The sequence below is a fragment of the Cydia splendana genome, chromosome 10 (genome assembly GCF_910591565.1).
Source record: "Cydia splendana chromosome 10, ilCydSple1.2, whole genome shotgun sequence".
Taxonomy (NCBI): Eukaryota; Metazoa; Arthropoda; class Insecta; order Lepidoptera; family Tortricidae; genus Cydia; species Cydia splendana.
This window is the reverse complement of record NC_085969.1, coordinates 7,091,731-7,113,079: the sequence shown is the minus strand read 5'-3', so window position 1 is coordinate 7,113,079 and position 21,349 is coordinate 7,091,731. Positions and strand designations below refer to the sequence as shown.

Sequence of the window (21,349 nt, the reverse complement as noted above, 5' to 3'; positions counted from 1 at the left end):
GGCATCCTAAATCCAAAGACAACTTGACCTAATCCTCCTCGTGGAACTATTAATTAATCAAGAGTCCATTCTCGAGCGGCCACGTCCCGATGGACCAAGTTGCGCTTTTGTGGCTGTCCTAATGTTGTTTACATTGTCGTTAATTAAATGGGGACCGGAGGTGTAATTAGCTCCATTTTAGAGGATACCACGAGGACAAAGGAAGGCGTATGCCGGATATTATTTATGTAGGCGCACTTGAGGAACTTTACTTGGGATTGTGACTTCGAGAAATGGGTGGATGTGCGAGGGTTCGTGTGAATTTAGGTTTGTACATCTTAAAATACACTCGGGTGCAAAAAATTGGAACACCCCAGCATTGTATTGTATTGTAGTTCGGGCGATTTTCCGCAACTCGACGTCTTGCGCCTATTTTGCGTGATAGGGGGTGGACTAGTCTTGCCAGCCCAGCTCCTCGAGGAATCCTATCAGACCTTTGATGTTGAGTAGGACCTCGGGGAGGTCACTCGGGGATCCGAGATGTTTTGCCCTGTATGGGGCCAATCCGCTGCATTCCAACACCACGTGAGAGGCTGTTTCTTCTTCCTCCATGCATCCACGGCATAGGGGACTGTCTGTGACACCTGTTATAAAAAGATGTTTGTTAAAAAGTCCATGACCTGTTATGACACTGGTTACCATACTCAGTCGAACCTTTCCTAGTTGAAGGAGCGCCCTTGTGAGCTTACCGTTCATGCTCGGCATGGCTTGCTTGGCCTGTCTGCATCCAGTTTGGTTTAGCCAGTGTTCTGTGTGTAGTTTCCCTGTACGTGCCAGCAGCATTGAGCGTACCTTACTAGACGGTATCGGGAGGATCGGTTCCGGGCCAATCGCCCCCGCACCCGATCCTTGTCTGGCGAGCTCGTCCGCGGCGTCGTTACCTCGGGATCCACTGTGTCCTTTGATCCATTGTAAGGTGATCTTATTGTTCTGACATACCTCCATTAGTCGTTCGTGGCATTCGTGTATAAGTTTGGATGTGACTATATGGCTTTTTAGGGCCATTAAGACTGTTCTACTGTCGGAGAGTATGCGGATGGAGGATCCTACTACCTTCCTTGCAGTGATGGCAGCCGCCGCGTTAATGATGCCCATGCACTCAGCCTGGAATACCGAGTTATGGGCTCCTAGCGGAGTGGTGATTGACATGTTCAGGTCTTCTGAAAAGGTTCCAGAGCCTGATCCGCTGTCTGTTTTGGACCCATCAGTGAAGATTCTCAGCTCCCGGGGATTGAGTCCTTCGTAGTTGTCGTCCTCAAATAATTGTATTTTGTACCTTTTGTCAAAGATGGCTTGTTTGTGAATTCGATCCGTGCCCGCCATGAGCACTGGAAATTCGCTGTATACTTTTTCCAGGCATGCTGTGTGAAGAGCTCCTGTGGTGTTAGACCATATATTGAGGGTTCGTAACCTTACCGCTGAGAGACTGGCCTCTTGTTGTATGTGTAGGTGCAGCGGTGAAAGGTTTAGCATGACCTCCACGGCTGCAGTCGGAGTGGACCTCGTGCAGCCAGTGGTGGCCGAGCATGCGAGCCTCTGGAGTCTTTGTAGCTTGTCTCGTACGTTGCCTAGGTTTGTTCTTGGCCACCAAACCAGAGCACCGTAACAGAGTAGGGGGCGGATTATAGTCTTATAGAGCCAAAGGGTAATTTTCGGGTTGAGTCCCCACCTCCTACCAATCATCCTTCTGCACTGCCAGAAGACTACTCCCGCCTTGTCTATGCGTTTGTTGATGTGATTGTTCCAGTTGAGTTTACTGTCGAGCGTTAGCCCTAAGTACTTAACTTCATCGGTCAGCTGTAGCTCAGTCTGGAAAAGTGTTGGTCTGGTAAAGTTGCCAAGTGCCCTTTTATTGGTGAACATTACCATTTCTGTTTTGGTGGGGTTAACTGATAGGTCAAAATCTCTACACCAGCGTTCTACGATCCGAAGAGCTGCCTGGGTGAGGTCGCATACTGTACTGGCAAATTTACCCGATATTAATATTGCCAGATCATCAGCGTAGCCTATTGTGTAGAAGTGTTCCTCGTTCAGTTTGGTTATGAAAACCTTGTTGACTACTAGGTTCCACAACAGAGGTGACAGAACTCCCCCTTGAGGGCATCCTCGCACCGCCGCTACGGCCTGCGGTTCACCTACATACCTTATTGTCCTTTGATTTAGCATGTTCATGATCCACTTTACTAGTCCGGGTTCAGCGCCGTGGCTTTCCAAGGCGTTCCCTATACTGGAAAAGTGAGTCTTGTCAAAAGCGCCCTCTATGTCAATGAAAGTGCCGAGGCACATTTCTTTGCCGTGGATGGCCCTCTCAATGCGGCTTACAACCATGTGTAGAGCCGACTCCGTAGATTTACCTGAGCTGTACGCGTGCTGGTTGTTGTGCATCGGTATGTTCTTTAGCGCTCGGTCCCTCAGGTCCCTGTCGCACAGTTTTTCCAAGGTCTTCAGCAGGAATGATGTGAGACTGATGGGCCTAAAGGATTTGGCAGCTGTGTAGTCGTTCTTACCTGGTTTAGGTATGAATACCACATTTACATCTCTCCATCTCCTGGGCACGTACCCCCAGGCTAGGCAGGCTGCCATGATGTCGGTCAGGGTTTCCTGGATGAGTCCTAGACCCCACTGTAGGAGAGCGGGGAAGATCCCATCCGGACCAGCCGCCTTGAAGGGATGGAAGCTGTCTATGGCCCACCTGAGTTTCTCAGCGGTGACGACTCTGTGCGCCATTTGCCAGTTGTTGTCCGTTGTACTGTATTCCTCGTCCTGCTGATCTGCATCGGCGAGACTTACGCATCCTGGAAAGTGAGTTACCAGGAGAAGGCGTTGGGTCTCTGCAGGGCTAGATGTGTATGTGCCATCGGGTTTACGCAGTGAGCCCAATTGTGATGTGGGCTTGTGCGCTAAGGTTTTCCTTACCCGGTTGGCGTGGTCAAGTGTTTCAATGCTGCTGCAGAAGTTCCTCCATGACAGGGATCTCCAGTACCGCAATCTCTTTTTGTACCTGGCCTTGGCTTCGTAGTAGTTATCCCAGTCCACCTCAGCCGTTGTGTTCATGGCCCTGTTGAAGAGTCTTCTGGTTTTCCCCCGGAGTCTCTCCAGTTCTGGGCCCCACCACTGGTGACCCTTTATGGCAGTCTTTGCCGGTGGTTTTAAGGGGCACGCCTTGTGGTAGCTGTCTACGAGGGTATCAGTTAAGATATTTACCTGCTGTTCTATCTGAGCCGGTTCCCGAAGGTCATCCCTCGGTGGAAGCCGGTCAAGGCTTTCCCCTAGGACCTTCCTAAAAGTGGCTCGGTCCGTTTTCCTGGGATTCCTCCGGGCGGTTGGTGTGTCTCTAGATGCTAGTAGATTGAAGCGAATCCATCTATGGTCTGAGCAGGAGGCCTCCTGGGAGACTTGCCATCCCATAATTAGTTCACTGACCTCCTCCGAAGCCAGAGTCAGGTCGATAATCGTCCTGCATCGTTTGTTTACAAATGTTGGTTCAGCGCCTATATTTAGAATGTTTAGATTAGTAGTCACAAGATATTCAACAAGTGTCTTACCTCTGTTGTTGCTGGTCTCCATTCCCCACAGTGGGTGGTGTGCGTTGGAGTCGGCCCCGATGATTATTGCGAGGCCTGATCTCTCGCAGTGGCTGACCAGTCGTTGTAGTTCGGCAGGCGGTGGCTCGTCCTCTCCGGGCATGTACGCCGAGGCGAGGACTAGGTCGCGACAGCCTGTTGGCAGTGGAACTTGTAGTTTAATCGCACACAGGTCTCTGGAACAGAATTCAGTGAGCGGTTGTGCAATAATATTGTTAGTAGTTAGGATACATGCCCTAGGGACGGCATGTACCGTGGAGTAGTAGAGCTTACCTTTCGTGTCGGACAGCCCGCGTATGTATCCATTGCCCGCCCATGGTTCTTGTAGGAGGGCAACGGCTGTTGGCAAACCTACCAGGCAGCGTCTGAGTTGGGCCGTAGCGGCCACGCTGTGCTGGAGGTTTGCTTGGATGACACTAGTTGGTGTCCATGTTGTCGGTGGTGGGGGCGGCATCTTGCATCTCCCCTCCCTCCTTGAACATGTCGGCCAACCCCGACACTATCCAAGCCGACAAGTCCTCACCCTCGGATGATGACCCGGCTGGTCCCTCACCAGTGCCAAGGAGCTCATCCTCCGAGAGTTCGGGTATCGTCGGCTTGGGTAGAGGCAGGGGGGCAACTTTCTCCCCGGAGACAGACTTGCTCTGCTCGGAGGTGCCCGCGGCCTGTTCGTTGGGGACCTGTACTCCCGTTACCCTTAGGGTGGAACCTTGCAGGGTGGGAGGCTGGTCCAGGTATTTGCCTCCGGGACCCCTGAACCTGAGGTAGACATTGCCCACCCCACAGTTCAGGGCTCTCCCCCTCTCCATGAAGGCGGGGACGAGGTCTTCGGGGATTGTGAACTCGACAAACCACCCCTGGTCTTGCCGTAGTATTTGTATAATGGACCAAGACCCGACCTTGGCCCATTCGTTCTGGTACCTTAGTCCGTCAGCTGCCTGACGGACGTCTTCCCAGGACGAGTTATTAATGTTGGGTATTAGGAGCCCGCACTTAATTCTCCTTGCCATCTCCGACTGGCGAACCGCCTTAAGGGAGATGTCTGGCAGGGTTAGGGCCTGGACACATCGCTGAGACCAGGCGGCCGAGTATTCGTCTTCTGCGAAGACCCTCAGCTGCCCCTCAGCGAAGATGGGCTTGCCCTTGAATTTGGGTGGCCTGGCTCCTACGAGGTTTCTCCTCGCCTCCTCCACGATTGCTTGGTGCAACCCGCGGAGGATGGCGTTGGAGTGGTCAGCGGTGATCTTCCCCGACTTCGCGTCAGTAATGACGATCGTCAGGTCAGATGCCGCTGCTTGTGCGTACGACAACGGTTGGCTTGGGCTCACTAGTCGCTGCTTTTTGTTGTCTCCTTGCGGGGAGAAGGACTCATCTCGCACACCCCAGCATTTTAATCATTAATTTTTGTAAAAACTGTAAACGGGACCGTGACTTTATATACCTACCTATGTAATTATATTTTGGCAAACACAGCCTGTCAGTCAGTAAGGACCGAAAATTAAATAAGTACTCATTTCTTTCTTTTCGGTGCTATGATTCTCTCTGTCTGCGTTTGAAATGAGACAGTCCTGGGCCAAACAGAACTGCCCTGTGATGAACACAGTGTCCACCTTCGCTTTTAGAGAAATAATTAGAGACTATAAGATTGACCGACCATCCTGCAACACGTTCCTCGATCGGGGGTGCGAAACTCTTGACTTCGGCCAAACTCGGCTCCGCTTGGCTCAGCATTGCTCCGAGCAATTATTAGGATTGGCACAACTTGACGTCCCTTTGCGTGCACGACCACAGATAAGATAATGGCTTGAATTTTGACAAACCTAAATAGCCGAAAGGGATAGTGCCATATATTGGAAAGAGATAGCATGATTCGACCCTGAACCGCTGTCAAACTTCGGTTTTGTAGGAAGTTTCCTTTCTGTACGGTAGGTAGTACTATTATTTATTCTGTGCCTCGATGCAGTATTGAGAGAACCGCTCCGCAGGCCTTCGGTAGACTCATGCTCGTCCGTCATTCCCGCACAAAGTATTGACGTTAGTTTCGGGGCATTTAATTGCAGCTCTGTGAGTCAACTCCTTTTCATTTAGTCGTCTTCTAACAGTCTGTGGTGGGTACGGTTGCGCGCGCATCAACTGATAGAAACGTTCCAGCCTTCCAGGTCTCTAGGAGCTTCTGCTGAAGCTGAACAGCATTCAGTCGACGATTTCGTAGCGTGGAACAGCGAGGAACAAATACCTTGTTTTTGAGATCCACGCCATCTGTACACGATGTTTTAAATTATTGTCGAGACTTGGGAACTACAATTAAACAAATCAGCGCCTTCTAATGGCATTAGACTGTATTAACGAAGTTCGATACGACAACAAAAGTTAATTCTTTGATTACTAGATGGCGCCATATAAACCTTCAATATAAATTAATGTAATAAAAATTCAAGAAAGCCAAGAAAGATGTTTGTATTATGTTTATAAATAAAATAAACGTAATATTCGTTGCGTCTTTTATTTTATGAAAAGTAAGTATTTAATTATCATCAAGTTTTTGAACGGTTTGTCGTTGATTTTCTTTTTATTTGCTTGACATTGACATATAGTTGACAGTACAAAGGCAATTTTGAGATTTGTTTGTGTAATAAATATTGTAAATTATGGAGAATATACAAGTAATTACCCAAGATTTTGTGAACGTGCATATCACGAAATCTGACACTGATATCGGAGCCCCAGTCGAGAGGCGTTTCAAAAAAGGAATAACAGTCTCCGAGTTTAAGGTTATAATGAGTCATCTACCGTGTAAATTCTTTTTATTTATGTTAAAATATTTTAAAAGTACACATTCATTTAGAACAAGGCTTATTTCTTTCCTAAGAAATCTTTATATGAGATCTTAAATAATTTATTTTAATAGTCATCCTTAAAACAGAAATAAATTAAAACAGTTGTACAAAATTCAGTCTTTTTAGGCTCCTATGTTGTCCTACTGCTTGCCAAAAGCCTTCTTAATTGGTTGAATGATCCCTCCATTTCCACATAAATCAATGATATAGTTTAATTATTTCTTTACCCAGTTAATTTGAACAGTATTGTCTATAAATACAACTAAATTAATAGTAAGTACCTAATGCATTTAAGTTTGACATTAACAAACCCACTTTGTTTTTTTTTTAGACTAAGCTCGAACTTGTTACCGGAGGCAATGCTACCACAATGAAACTGAAGTTGTTTGACAGTAAAAACAATTATGTGTGTGACATAGATAATGATAATGCCCTGCTTGGGTCCTACCCAATAGACGATGGAATGAGGATACATGTGGAGGACAAATTTGTTTTGCTCAGTGATGTTAGCTCATCAGATAGTGCAGAAAGGTATAATTACAATTTTTGTTACCTTGTTGTGTTCCACTGCTTGGCAAAGGCCTCTCTCTCTTTCTTCCAGGCATCTCGGTCTAAGCCAAAATTAGGTGAATCTCTTTGAAGAACATCAAGGTTGTGCTGTAAATGTTAAAATAACCACCTAAAATTAAAATCTCAAGGTGGTTTTGCCTGGAAAATTCAGAGCCTGGGACTCTTGGGGTTAACCCTTTATAGGGTACAATACAATATTATAAAGAAAAAATTATCACCTATAACTTCATCTTTTTGTATTTTTTCCTTAAGCAGAAATTTTAGAACTATAAGGTAGCAATGAGGCTTGAATTGAGGATTTCTTATAATCTTGCATGTTAAAGGGTTAATAAGTTTATGCCAATTCACACATTTTAGATTTCGTTTGTCAGAAGAGGAATATGAGAAGAAAGGAGACACGGTGCGCTCATTCCTGCAGCGGAACAGGCTCGGCAAGTACAATGAGGAGGAGATGGCTAAAATGAAGGAGCAGCAGCAGCAGGAATTGGAGGAGGAAGCCAGGTATGCTATCATTGTTTTGTTGTTTCTGTATTTAAGTTGTTTTTTTTTTTCATTCTGTCCTGTCAACCAGGGGAAAAAATTTGCTGTTTGTCAATCAGTTCCTGCTAAGTCCTCTAACAAACCGAAAATTTTGTATTATAACCATAACAACTTTTGGTTAATTTAAGTGCCCTAGAATTTTACTTTCGCAAATCACAGACGCAGCTTTGGAAGAATCAAACTAATGATATTGGTAGTCTGTTTCATGGGTGGGCAGCATAATATCACATGACATTGTGGAAATGACGAAAATTATATCCTCCTAGGCCCCAGCCATACAAATGAAAATCCAGATATTTCGACTGAAATTTGAACCTTTACTGCAGGGAATAGAGTTGATTTTAGTTTTGTTTGAAAAGTGAAGAAAACAAAACAAATGCAACTCTGTTTCAATTGAATATGATTAAATTTCATGGAACTGAATAAGTAGTAGGACCTTGGGCCTTAGGAGTTTATTGTGATAACTTTTTTTCATCTGGTGATGTGTTTGGGGTTTAATGATAGAGCTAGCTGAAAAAATGTTATTACCGTTATTAGTGTTAAAAAGGCCTTATGCAGTACTAAATATGAATTTACCTATCCTAACTAAGTGATGCTAGAATATAAAATAGCACTATTTTGAATGGTATGTAACATTTTACTAGGCTGGCAGCATCGGTGCTTGTAGGCGCGCGTTGCGAAGTGCGCGTGCCATCGCAGGGCGTGCGGCGGGCGACAGTGCGGTACAACGGGCCGCTAGAGGGCGCTAAAGGATTGTGGATCGGCGTGCAGTATGACGAGCCACGAGGCAAGAATGACGGCGAGTGAGTACCATCGTCCACACTGTTAACTGTACATCGGTGGACCTTATGCCTTATGTAATAAGGTCCACAAGGTGTAAGGTATTTTTGATAAATTAATATCCCGGCATTTTGCCACGGCTACACTAACAACTAATCCCATGATTTGACACAGTTTGATTTTTGATAAATTATATCAGACCCAATTAGTTGTAATAAATGTATTATTCATGTATTTATTTTATGATTGCAGGGTGAACGGCAAGCGGTACTTCACATGCCCTCCGAAATACGGCGGCTTCGTCAAGCCAGCATACATCACGGTCGGCGACTTTCCCGAAGAGCAATTCGATCTCGACGATGAGATATGATCGCGATATTCGCGATCACTGAAAACGCTTGTTCATTTTATAAATTAACGTCAACCTCTGCATTCGTCAAATTTATCTTCGCGATGTACAGCGAGCTGCAAAATTACATAGATAAATTAGAAATGATTTTTTTCATAATGTGTCCATGTAATTTCGCAGCTCGCTGTACAGTCAACAGCAAAAGTAGCTAAGCCATATGAAATGTTCAATAGGCACTGAATAATTGCTCTCTTAACTTTAAAGTTGTGTGCGAAAACTGCTTAGCTATTTATGCTGCGAACTGTCCACTTATGTGATATATTTGATGTTCTATTTAATGGTTGCATTTATTTTTCCTATACTTATAGCTTGCGGGCAAGTTAACTCGCCACTCATAAGTTTGCAAAACGCAAATAGACTAATAGAGTGAGATTATTATTACATAGTGTACTAAAATTATGATTTTATAAAATACAGAAACAATTTTGTGCTCACTTTAAAGATACACAGTAAATTACTTGATTTAAAATATTCTTAAAATGCGCATTACACTGTAAAGGATCTAGCTTCTGTACCTAGTATGGATGAATTTCCGTACAATTCGGATCCAAATTGAAAATATGTATGAACTTGTGAAGAGCAGACTTCGTGCATTTTAAGAATGTTTTACTACATCCAACCAAATTAATTTGATAGAAACCTTTATATGTAATGTATAGAGGAAAGGACCATAGCTTGGTTGGATTACCTATATCATATCCATGATTTTTTATTACTCGAACAAATAAAATTGGTCTCTGCAAAAAAAAGTTCATTTTTTACGTGTTTGGTCTATAAGAATTTTTACTTGCTAATCATGTTAAAAATCCATTCCACAAGATCTTTTAAATTTTACTTGCTTAACAATAATTGTAAATTCGCTTTGTAATGTTTAATTTATGAAGCACTATTTTTAAAAATAAATAAAAATACTAAAACAATGTTTTTTTTTTTTCAATTTTTACTGGTTCATTTACTTTTCACAAATGACATAATGAGATTGATCTTATACTTTGGCCATAATGAAAGTTTGTGGATCCTCAATAAGAGCAGTAGATAATATATACGAGCCACCCTACACTAGCGTTTCCCGAGCGTCGGTGCCTAGTCAACTCTATGGCTGCTGCTCAACGCGACGTTGGCGCAACTACGCAGCGTCGCCATTTTCCATAACGCTGGCTAGACGCTAACGCTAGTGTAGGGTGGCCACCTTATAATAAAGCTCACAACGAAGCTAGTGATATAGATATTTTTTAAACTAGTCTAGAATTTTATAGACATTATATAGATATTTTCTTATATATTTATATTCAAAAAAGCCAAGGTGGTTCTGCTGTGGAGCATGACGTCCTAAAGGCGGGATTCCACCAGTGTGCGGCACAAGCATTTTTGTACTGAATATGCTTGTGCCACACGATGAAATCAACCTGAAAAGGTTGCATATGTCAAAAGGTTGTATATGTAAATCTAATGTTTAGTTAATTTCATTTTTATATGTATTGTTTTTCTTTGTTTTCTTTTACTTTGTAGTTTCATAGTGCCTTGGTTTTATACTGTAATGCTGTGTTACTTATTTGATCAATAAATAAATAAATAATATGTGTATGAGCGATCGAAGGTCATCGCGAAGATGGCTTTGGGTCAAAAGAAATAAAACAAAGTACTTTAAAAATCCACAGTTTATTAAAACTTCCTCCTCTTGAGAATCTCCGGACGCCAGTTGATAGGGTGAGTCTCTTCCGAGGCCGTGTCATCCTCGCGGTATATCTTGATGCTCTTGTCGGCCTCGGCCGTGATGAGACGCGCGCCGGAACGGTCGAAGGTCATCGCGAAGATGCCTGCCTCGGAGTCCATTGAACCGGGCTGGACTGCAGACTGGGGATGGAAAAGGTTTTTTTATTATGTAGGTAAAAAAATACTATTAAACTCATAGCATAACGTGGGCTGGGTCCATTTTGAGACACTGTCTCTGATTATTGATACTAAGCTCAAAATGAAATGCATAAAAAAAAGCGTTAGTCAATCACGAACAGGATGGAGCACACCTTTAAGATAACTAATGACAATGTGTAAATGAAACCTGCATGGCAAGGGCGTCCGCGTCGCGGGTGCACGGGTGTATGTAAAATCCGTCGCACGCGTCCGCGCTGGTTAGCAACGCTCATACTATTTTTCGTTAACCCTTTACCAGGCTAACAGTTCAAAAATGACAATCGAATATCACTATCAGTCTTGCTCATCGAAAATAGAACACGTTATTGAAGTGCCGTATGTAGGAAATATCATGGAGTTATAAGAAGGAGTGAACTGTCACTTTTTTTGCCATACTAAATTGAACCTTATCACAGAGCCAGAAAGACGTTCGTACCAGTACAGAGAAAACGGTCCACTTGAGATAGCAAAGGTGGGCCGCGGTGTCTCACTCGCACATGTTGCCAATGTTAAAAATATACCATTGTGGTAGTATTTATATCAATATACTACTAAAATTAAATACCTTCTTATATTATTTAAGTGCTATATTCAGAGTACGGTTCTGATATCTTTTAGGAAATTTATAAATAATTATGATGTCAATATTATTAACTGATTTAACCAAGCATGTGCACAACAATAAAAAACACTAATTTTGATATGGTAGACATTGTAGTAGTAAGTTTGAATATTAATTGGTATCCCTAACCTGATGACATATTTACAAAACACGTGAATGCAAAATTTCTTAAAAATGGTGAAGAAATGTTGCGTTAAAGGTTGTGGGAGTGAAATAATTTCTAATTGTGTAATATCGTTTCACAAGGAAGCCACAATTATTACATTTTACGATAAAAATACAAGTTAGACATTGTCAAACTCATTAGGGTGACCATGATGTCGGCACGATGAGAACCAGTTTTACCACTTCCTTTATGGTTTTACACAATTCTTATTACGTACTTAAACGTAAGTTTTCATAAATAGGTATGTATTTATTTCGGCATGTTTAAATTGGTGAAATGAGAGCCAATACAGAATAAATAATTGCAAAAATTGAAATCGAAAGTCCTTAAACATTACAGACACATTTATAAATTGTTATAATAATAAAAAAACACATAGATAATAAAAGAAAAATAGAAGTTTATCGTAATTTACTGACTTTTGGGACGATTCCAGAAACGTTACTGGGAATTTAGCCCTCATAAGCACGAGCGCTTTTTCAACGCGCGTTACAAAAGGGGTTGAATCCGTTCACACGCTAAATTCGATTTAACGACCAACGCTTAAAGTCGATAAAAAAAAACAAGGCTTGATAAAAAGCGCCACCACCATCGTGTGAACAAATACACATGTTTCCATTTGTTTCATTCTAACGCGTGTTGAAAAAGCGCTCGTGCGAATGAGGGCTTACCCTCTTTGGAAAATTTACTGGGAACGGCACATCACTAGTTTCTTTACATTTCACGACTCTTCGCTTTTCGCACAGATGGCCTACCACCGTGAACACCGAAGTTCGCAAATTACGGGCATCTTTCTCTTTTACTCCTATAAAGGAGTAATTACAGTGACAGAGAAAGATACTCGCAATTTGCGAACTTCGGTGTTTATGGTTTTCGGTGACGCCGAAATAATTTTTAGCTTGTAAGATTTTTACTATTGTACGTATGTTAGTTTGTAAGGTATGTATCTATGGGCCTTAGTCGCCTGATAATAAATGATATTTATTTTTTTAATTTAATTTATGCTCCAGTGACAAGCGTCCTAGTTAAAGACTATAACAAACGGGCGTAGCGGATCCACGCGACCCTAAGGCAGTGGCGGATTTGCTCTAAGGCCGAGTAGGCCCGGGCCTAGGGTGGCAGTCTGTATGATGGGTGCTGAGAAAGGGGCATCTAGTGCTTGCTACAGGGCCTGGGGCCTAGGACGGCAAATACTGCAAATCCCCCACTGCCCTGAGGGCCTACCCCAAACCACTTTCGACATTTTGTCTCTCTGTCGCACTTGTAAATTCGTACGTAAGTGTGACAGAGAGGCAACACGTCGAACTTGGTTCGCGGTAGACGCTCTGGTTCTGTCACCATATCTGTCTCTCTATCTCTCTCACTCATACCCGTGTTCTTGACAGACGTTACGGCGGACCACATTCCTGACGATCCACCATGTTCGTGGTCCAGTGCTCCTATTAGCAACAGCTTTTAGAACAACTAAATTAAGTGCCTAAGGTTGTGTGAAGCGTTTTACAGAAGAGAAAAAAAACTATATCCATCCCTTTTTAGGCCATAATACTAGTACAGCGAAAATACAGTATGATTCTCTATAACTATGCACGAATAAGAAAAGATTCTGGCCAAACTATATATTCAATGTTATCCTAATATCCCACATACATATGACTTATGGTCACCCTAATTAGAAAGAGATGCAACGGCCCACCTTGACTTCTCATGTGGACACACTTTTTGGCTAATGTACTCTGTCCGGTTTACTCTCTAGGTCCGTGGGAAATATACATCCCTTGGCCTGGTAAAGGGTTAACCCGCTCACCCGCTCCGTGCAACCGCGCCAACTAGGGAACGCCCGAACGTGAGTTACGTTTTCCAACCCCCTACTACTACTACCTAAGCTGCTTTACTTTAGTCCTTCAGTCATTCATGTACGCCATGGAAGTTCTTGATAAATTATTAGGCCTAATAAATGTTACGCGCGTTCAGTTCAGTTCATCAAAGTTGGTTGAACTGTAAACAAATGAAAAACGCGCGGACTACATAGTTTGTGACCACACTCAATAGAGACAGACTACATGACATTGCATGTTATCGTGATCCTCAGCAAGGAGGGAATGAGAAAGAAGAGGGAGTAAACAGACCTGCAACCGCTGGAAGTTGTACCCGGTGCGCCAGTCCCAGCAGTACATGGTCCCGTTGTCGCCGCCGCTGACGAGGACGCCTTCAGGGTTCACAGCCATGCAGTTCACGATGGCATTGTGGCCGGATAAGTTCTGAATGAACTTTCCTGGAAAATTATTGAATAATTAGTCTATCAGATAATTTGGCGAATGGAAGTATAATGTAAACGCTTTAAAAAGTCGACTATAATTGATTTTTCTTTGCCCTTATTAGATAACAGTTACTGAAATAAGCGTCTCAGTACATTTTCTTTCAGAGAAAAGCTGGGCGAATAAGGCCCCATGGTGTTATTAGTAATCGCTAATAGTTTTTAGGGTTCCGTACCCAAAGGGTAAAAATGGGACCCTATTACTAAGACACCACTGTCCGTCTGTCTGCCACCAGGCTGTATCTCATGAACCGTGATAGCTAGACAGTTGAAATTTTCACAGATGATGTATTTCTGTTGCCGCTATAACAAATACTAAAAAGTACGGAACCCTCGGTGGGAGAGTCCGACTCGCACTTGTCCGGTTTTTGATCTTCCCACACTGCTGCATTTGAACTTAAGATGTAAGTATAATTGTATAAAAGGTTTAAGACTAAGCTTAAGTTGACTTGTTTACCTTCAGGACACTTCCACTGTTTAATATTGTCTGGCGAAGCCGAAGCGAAGGTGTATAGCGTGGGGTGGATCACGATGGACCGCACAGATTTCTTGTGGTTGGTGAGTGTGCACAGAGATTTGCCTGCAGCCAAGTCCCAGAGCCTGATCGTGGAGTCATGCGAGCCTGTGATGATCTGAGACACAAATTATATCGTTACAGTGCAGCCACCGAAGATGGTAACTATACTTTTTCGAATTTAAATAAATAACACAATATTAAAAAATCTTACTAATACCAAAGAGAATAAGAGTGTATAGAGGCTTATTGTCATAGTCAATTTTAATTTTTCATAGCATAGGCGCCATCTATTCGAGCATCATTTTTTCTTGATTTTCCGAGGTACGTTTTTTCCTTATATTAGACTTTATTTATCTTATACGGAGTTACATATATCTTTGTTAATATCATTTCAAAATAAAATAGGTGAAAGGCAGAATTCATTCTGCTCCCTTAATTTTTCTACTGGTTTTCACTCAGTTGAAATCATTGAATAACTTGAAATCGATTGAAATTGTTATATTCCATACAAGTGATAGTCTTAACCCGGTGATAGTCTTACCCCACCTTACCTTATTAGAATTTATTCACAGCCATAGACGCAGGCTCCAAATGCAGATGTACAATCGCCTGCGCTCGCGGTATTCCAGTTCGGAAAATTTTGCCCTAATCCTTACTACCTGCTACCTGCAAGGCGTTCAAACTAGTATCGCCCTAAGGGTGGAACGCCACGAGCGCAGGCGATTGTACCTACCTATATTCGAAAAGAAAGTACGATATAAAATAGTTTAATGTCACTAACCTGTGGTTCACCTGCCTGGCACTGCAGTGACGCAATGGTGTCTGTGTGTCCAGTGAGGGTGTGGACATTAGCCTGCCAACACAGAAATAGGTTTCAATTAAGGTTTAGAATTGCAACTTTCTGCTTGGAATGATGTTGCATTTGCGTAACATTTTTAAGTAAAGGTGGAAACCTGTCCAATTTCTTTGTCCAATGTGGATTATTGCGTCTCGCTCTCTTGAGTGAGATGCAAAATGTGAGACGCAAATACATATTGGACCAATATATTGGACAGATGGAATACCACCCTTAGTAAAATAACGGGCAAATGGTTCAAAACAATTCGAATGAGATGGTTGCATGCAATTTCCTATTCACAGTGAGTCTTTTTTTCTATTCACTTGTGAAGTTTGGTTCGTTACAACAATTCGACATCGGGTTAGCAAATAAAAGCCCTTCCTCTCTGCCACCGATGTCCCACAATAATATGAATCCCCAGAAATGCCTAGAGTTTTTATACATTTTGCTTCTTGTTGAACCACAAAAAATATTACCTTAGTGCGCATGTCCCACACTCGGGCGGTGGCGTCGCGTCCCGCTGTCACCAGCACGTCTATGCTGGGGTGTAGGGCCAGTGTGTACACCGCCGACAGGTGCCCGTGGTAGTGACGGATCACCTGCAATCATCATATTACTAGTAATAATAGTAATCAAAGGGAATAACTATTTACTTCACACTCTATACACCCGTATAGAGAGTTATTGTCACAGTAAATTTTGTAGTTACAGTAAAGTAGAATGGGCATTTTGTCCCATGGATGTATACTATTGAGACATATCTCGTTTGAAAGGGCTTACACATAGCATTATTTTATTGTATGACACCAACTTTGGATAACTTGCAGGGACTGAGATATTTAAAAAAAGAGTGACGCATACAAACCGATTTTTTACAATATACTTGTTATGTAGCTAGTTGTTAGGTGTTTTATATGAAAGAACATGAAAAATGCTACACTTCTGTATACCAATACCTACGTTTAAGTACGACGACTACTGCCATCTTTCGACAGATGATTAAAACTTTTAAAACGCCATTTGACGTTGATCCTTATTCTTTCACTGATATATGTTCAATATCAAAAAACCGGGCAAGTGCGAGTCGGACTCGCGCACGAAGGGTTCCGTACCATAATGCAAAAAAAAAACAAAAAAAAAAGCAAAAAAAAAAACGGTCACCCATCCAAATACTGACCACTCCCGACGTTGCTTAACTTTGGTCAAAAATCACGTTTGTTGTATGGGAGCCCCATTTAAATCTTTATTTTATTCTGTTTTTAGTATTTGTTGTTATAGCGGCAACAGAAATACATCATCTGTGAAAATTTCAACTGTCTAGCTATCACGGTTCGTGAGATACAGCCTGGTGACAGACGGACGGACGGACGGACGGACGGACGGATGGACGGACGGACGGACGGACAGCGAAGTCTTAGTAATAGGGTCCCGTTTTACCCTTTGGGTACGGAACCCTAAAAGTGTCGCCATTTACACGAGAATAGGCCAAAGGTATGGCGCCATCGCTCGAAAAAAATAAGTATCTAAGTCAAATGGCGTTCTAAAAGTTTTAATCATCAATCATCTGTCGAAAGGTGTCAGTAAATTTACTGTGACTACGAAACTTAATTTGACAATATGCCCCTATTTAAATTCTCATTGCTAGTAACGCTGTTAAGACTAGTCTCTGGTATATAAAGGTGCGTCCGAATTTGAAGAACGGAGCGCTTTGCGGGAATTGGCAGCGCAATCGCCAGATCTTCAAAATGAAAAAAATGAAATCAAAATATATTTTATAACAAAGACAACAGTTATTATTAAACTGATTGAAGCGAATTAATAGTATCTTACTGCTTTATAAAGCCAAGTCATTCAGTTAAGATTCGGGACGGATCCAAAGATCTCGACGAAATTTTCGTTAACTGGATTTACGAACCAAGATGGATAACATTTAACATTGGGTCTAATTACCAGCAAAATATAGAGAACACTGCAGTAAATTAAATAATGCGTATACATCGTTATTTACCTTATTATATTCTAAATCCCAACATTTAACTTGTCTGTCTTCACCGCAGCTGAACAAATATGGATGTCTTGAGGAAACTTCCATACCTGAAATTTAACAATTAACATTATTAAACTAGTTTTTTTTTACTATGCTATTTGAAATAATTCCTTTATTTGCGTCAATTGTTTTTTTTTTTCTGAACATGAATTGAATTAAATGAATAATACATACATTTTTGTTTATATTTTATTTTAACATTGATAACTAAATTGTCAAGCGATAATGTTTGACCATCCAGTGGCCAGAAAACCTGGCACTGTAAAGTTCCATCTACTTCAGCTGTAACTGCGGCTATTTTTTGCGGCATCATTCATCTATGCTGTTTCTTACCTCTAACTGTACTGACGTGTCCCGTGAGCGACACCTTAAGTTTACCACTAGCCAGATCCCAAATCTTGATTACACGATCTGCGGCTCCTGAAACACGGAATGGAATTTGCGATTTTTTTTTTTTTTTTAATGTTTACATGACCTTACAGACAGATCCAATGTGCCATGAAACTTAACATTAACATATACCAAACAGGTACATATAACAATCAGGTACAAACAAACAATTACTTACAAATAACACAATTACAAATCACTAGTCCCTTATCACATCCACAATTGATTATAAAATACTTATTTAGCAAACCAACCCTGACAATAATTTTGGAGCAAATTGTCTGTGACGGACGGTCGGATTGACGCGGACAGACGAACAGACGAGCACGATTGAATCTACAGGTAAGGGTTCCCATTTATCACCTATTTCATTCTATTCATCATCTTGTAATCATTTTAATGATCACTTTAGCTAGTTGGTAGGTCCTGCTTACATATCTTGGGGTCCTTGGCTCAAATCCTAGCAATGGCATGTGTGCAGAGCATGAGTGTAGGTATTCCTGAATTATGGAAAATCAACGTAGTGACGTATCAGGAGCTCAAAACAGTGGCAGAGAGAAGAACGGAATGGCGATTACTCCAGCGACAAGAACCAGGCTCTTAAGAATAATGATGATGATGATGATGATGATGGATGATTCTACTTTCATAATACATAATTTATTCTGAATACAAGATGAATGGAATAATTTAAGTAGTAAAGCAGACTAAAGGACCAACAGAATAATCAAAAGTTTACCTGTAGCAAACCACTCGTTCCCTGGCTCAACAGCAACACACCGCACCCAGCCAAGATGGCCCGATATAACTCTGAACAGTTTCCACGGAGCATGCCACTTGGGTTTGGGCATGGTGGGTGGTTTCCGGGGCGCGAGAGCAGTGGATGTGGGCGCGGGGGACGGCGCGGGCCCTGTGAACGGGAGCATGGCACCGTCGGAGCCTAGAGCTGCTGATTCTGCAATTTCTGTTGGAAGCAATAAAGTACATGATTAGGTAACTGGATACTTTTTAATGATCAAAAATGGCCAAGTCAATTTTCTACAGTTAATAACTACATTACATGTTTAATGGTCAATTTTCATCATGATCTAACCACAATGTAAAGGCAATGTGCGACAGTTTTGCTCAGTTTTAATGCCATCTACTCAAAAATGATGTTTGTCGCCCAAATAGATAATCATCATCTCACAAAATAATAATTTTTGCTGAAGAAGAAGATAATAGCTAGATAATAGCTGCAGAAGAGGGCTATTCGAGCAATATACAAAATGAACCATAGAGACTCACTTAGAGATAAATTTAAGGAAATTGACATAATGACAGTGCACTGTCAATACATTTATGAGAATATTCTGTATGTACATAAAAATATTGTAAATTTTAGGAAAAATTGTGAAATTCATAATATTAATACTAGAAATAAACATAAGCTCGCAGTGCCCTTCACTCGGCTCCATAAAATTAAAAAATCATTCATGGGTAATTGTGTAAGATTTTATAATAAACTTCCAAACCATATTACTGAATTATCTATTAATAAATTTAAGAATTATGTAAAGCGTAAACTTATTTCTAAAGCTTATTATACCACACAAGACTACATGAATGATATTACAACGTGGGATTAATTGTTATTCGAAATGATTATTTATTTATTAGGTACATTTGATTATTGATGAGGAAATGGATATTCCGATGTAATACTATCTACTTCTTTTGTTACTTATGCTTTTTTTTGACATTTAGATTTTATTCTAGAAATTCTAGACTAGTATTTTTTTATACAATCTTTTTAATGTTTGACGATTCTTTTGTGAAATTCTTAGTGTTAAATTTGATATGTATAATAATCCAATTTTATTATGGAATAATATTAACATCAATAAATTGCTCTGATAATTAGATTAAGATTAATTACGATTCATAAGAGCTTGTTGCTAGGCCTACATGAATAAAGTATATTTTTGATTTGATTTTGATTTGATTTGATTTGAATAGTACAGTACGATACAAGTGCGAAAAATAGGAAAAAAAATAGGAATTACCTATTTGCACATACATACAACATTTTACAGTACATATGGCCATTAAAATTTTCGACAATAGTCACCTAAAGTAACACCATATGTACTGTAAAAAATATTATAGAATTAAATAGTATCTACAATCGATACCACCCTTTCATTTCATAAATAACAGTGTCATACTACCTTTTTTTTTTAATTTATTTTTAAGGGTATTTGTCACGCAGTGACGATGTCACCCCCGTAATGAGATCTAATAGTAATAATGATGTAGTAGTGAAGTATTACCTACACCTCTACATCACATTTAAGTATAGTTTGCAGATCAACCTGGCCTCGTCTGATGCCAGGACGATGTTGCAACTACCTATGTTGGTAGATTGAATAAATGTCATGTCACTCCTCAGCGCCTCATTACGGACACATTCCATCAACACATAGTGAACATCTTCTATTTTATTGCACTCCTGGCAATTTGGTGAAGCCGCTAGTTTCATCAGGTGCTTGAATTTGTTTGATGGATTGTGCCCGGAACGAAGCCTGAGGAGTGATACTACCTGTTTCCTGCTTAGCTTTATGTCAAACCACGGGACCTGAGGGGGCTGACATTGAACTGTTCGGTACCAGATTCCTTTAGTGAGAGACCGCTTATCAAAGTATTCATTCCACATATGCCTGCAACTAATCCTAACTTTACCTAGTACTTCGCTGTGTACTGGTAGACAACGGTATGGAATACCGTCGGTTAGTTTTGCTGCTCGGTCGGCCTCCTCGTAACCCATGATGCCAACATGAGAAGGTATCCACTGTACAATCACTTCCCTATTTAGTGTACGACGTTTGCTGATGGATTCAAGGATGGTGTAGGATACTACCTTTGCTGCTCTGTAATGTTGTCATACCTGTATCATGTGGTGTCTCCGGCCGGCTCATCACCTCCTGCTGCTTGACTGCTTGAGCCTTCTGCACGGCCACCATTACTTGCCCATAGCCGTCTCTGGCCTTCACAGACTTTAGGATTTTCTCACTGCAACATTTAAAACAGTTAATATTGTCAATGAAACAACATTCTACCAAATTACAATGGTGAATGATGTTATATTTTTATTGTATTGTTAAAAACAATTCAACTAATGATGATAAGGTTCTCTAGTCCTCAAGAATATCAATTCAAGGAACTTTACTAATGCAAGGAAAGAACCATAGCATAGTCAACAGTATAAATTGTTCAGATCTAATTAATAAATAAGATTAAATGTTTATAGTTAGAAAATAACTAGTTAGAAAAATTACACAGCAGGAGTTGAAACTTGAGAACATACATTCAAAGGAACACGTTCGCATGTTCTTTTATACTACTACTTTCACGTACAATTATCGAAGTTTGAGCTCAAAGTTGAGGGTAAACATTTTCCAAAATATAACCTAGAATGGTTTCATCGTCAAAAATCTTTGTACTTTCTGAATGTAATTATGAGTTGTGTACTCACGCTTTCTCATCAATCGGCGGCAGCATTCCCTGGTTAGCCAGGAACATATCGTGAGACCTCTTTAACGATCTGAACACCAAAGTGTGAACGGAGTGCTTTATCACGTCGTCGGCCATTTTGTTGCGTTATAGTTTAACACTAATTAAACTATTATGTTTCAATATTTACTAGTCACTTATGAAGCTACAGATATCTAGTCATATTAATTTATCATTAAAATAATAATTCCGTAAATGCCCTAGCAAGCATACGGCGTCGCGTCAATTTTTAT

The 21,349-nt window shown here is 41.1% G+C and overlaps 2 protein-coding genes across 2 annotated transcripts; one reads left to right on the top strand and one right to left on the bottom strand.

The window, feature by feature from the left end:
• The first annotated feature begins 6,214 nt into the window (after positions 1 to 6,214).
• LOC134794151 (tubulin-folding cofactor B) lies at positions 6,215 to 9,677 on the top strand. The gene is made up of 5 exons (XM_063765860.1): positions 6,215 to 6,394; positions 6,792 to 6,991; positions 7,388 to 7,531; positions 8,215 to 8,373; positions 8,603 to 9,677. The coding sequence occupies exons 1-5, from the start codon at positions 6,272 to 6,274 to the stop codon at positions 8,718 to 8,720; spliced, it is 744 nt and encodes a 247-aa protein (XP_063621930.1). The 5' UTR covers positions 6,215 to 6,271; the 3' UTR covers positions 8,721 to 9,677.
• Positions 9,678 to 10,402: 725 nt separating this feature from the next.
• LOC134794150 (pleiotropic regulator 1) lies at positions 10,403 to 21,349 on the bottom strand. Its single transcript, XM_063765859.1, has 10 exons — positions 21,079 to 21,349; positions 20,491 to 20,615; positions 18,304 to 18,528; positions 17,508 to 17,594; positions 17,136 to 17,221; positions 15,604 to 15,726; positions 15,071 to 15,142; positions 14,230 to 14,404; positions 13,585 to 13,730; positions 10,403 to 10,613 (listed from the first exon to the last, which is right to left on the bottom strand). Exons 1-10 carry the CDS (start codon positions 21,192 to 21,194, stop codon positions 10,422 to 10,424), a joined length of 1,347 nt encoding a protein of 448 aa, XP_063621929.1. The 5' UTR covers positions 21,195 to 21,349; the 3' UTR covers positions 10,403 to 10,421.

Coding starts and splice junctions, on each gene's coding strand:
- LOC134794150 (XM_063765859.1), bottom strand. CDS start 21,194: ATGGCCGACGACGTGATAAAGCACTCCGTTCACACTTTGGTGTTCAGA. Junction 17,595..18,303: donor GAACGAGTGGTTTGCTACAG/GTAAACTTTTGA, acceptor TCCGTGTTTCAG/GAGCCGCAGATCGTGTAATC. Junction 10,614..13,584: donor ACAACTTCCAGCGGTTGCAG/GTCTGTTTACTC, acceptor TTCCATCCCCAG/TCTGCAGTCCAGCCCGGTTC.
- LOC134794151 (XM_063765860.1), top strand. CDS start 6,272: ATGGAGAATATACAAGTAATTACCCAAGATTTTGTGAACGTGCATATC. Junction 6,395..6,791: donor TAACAGTCTCCGAGTTTAAG/GTTATAATGAGT, acceptor TTTTTTTTTTAG/ACTAAGCTCGAACTTGTTAC. Junction 7,532..8,214: donor GAATTGGAGGAGGAAGCCAG/GTATGCTATCAT, acceptor ACATTTTACTAG/GCTGGCAGCATCGGTGCTTG.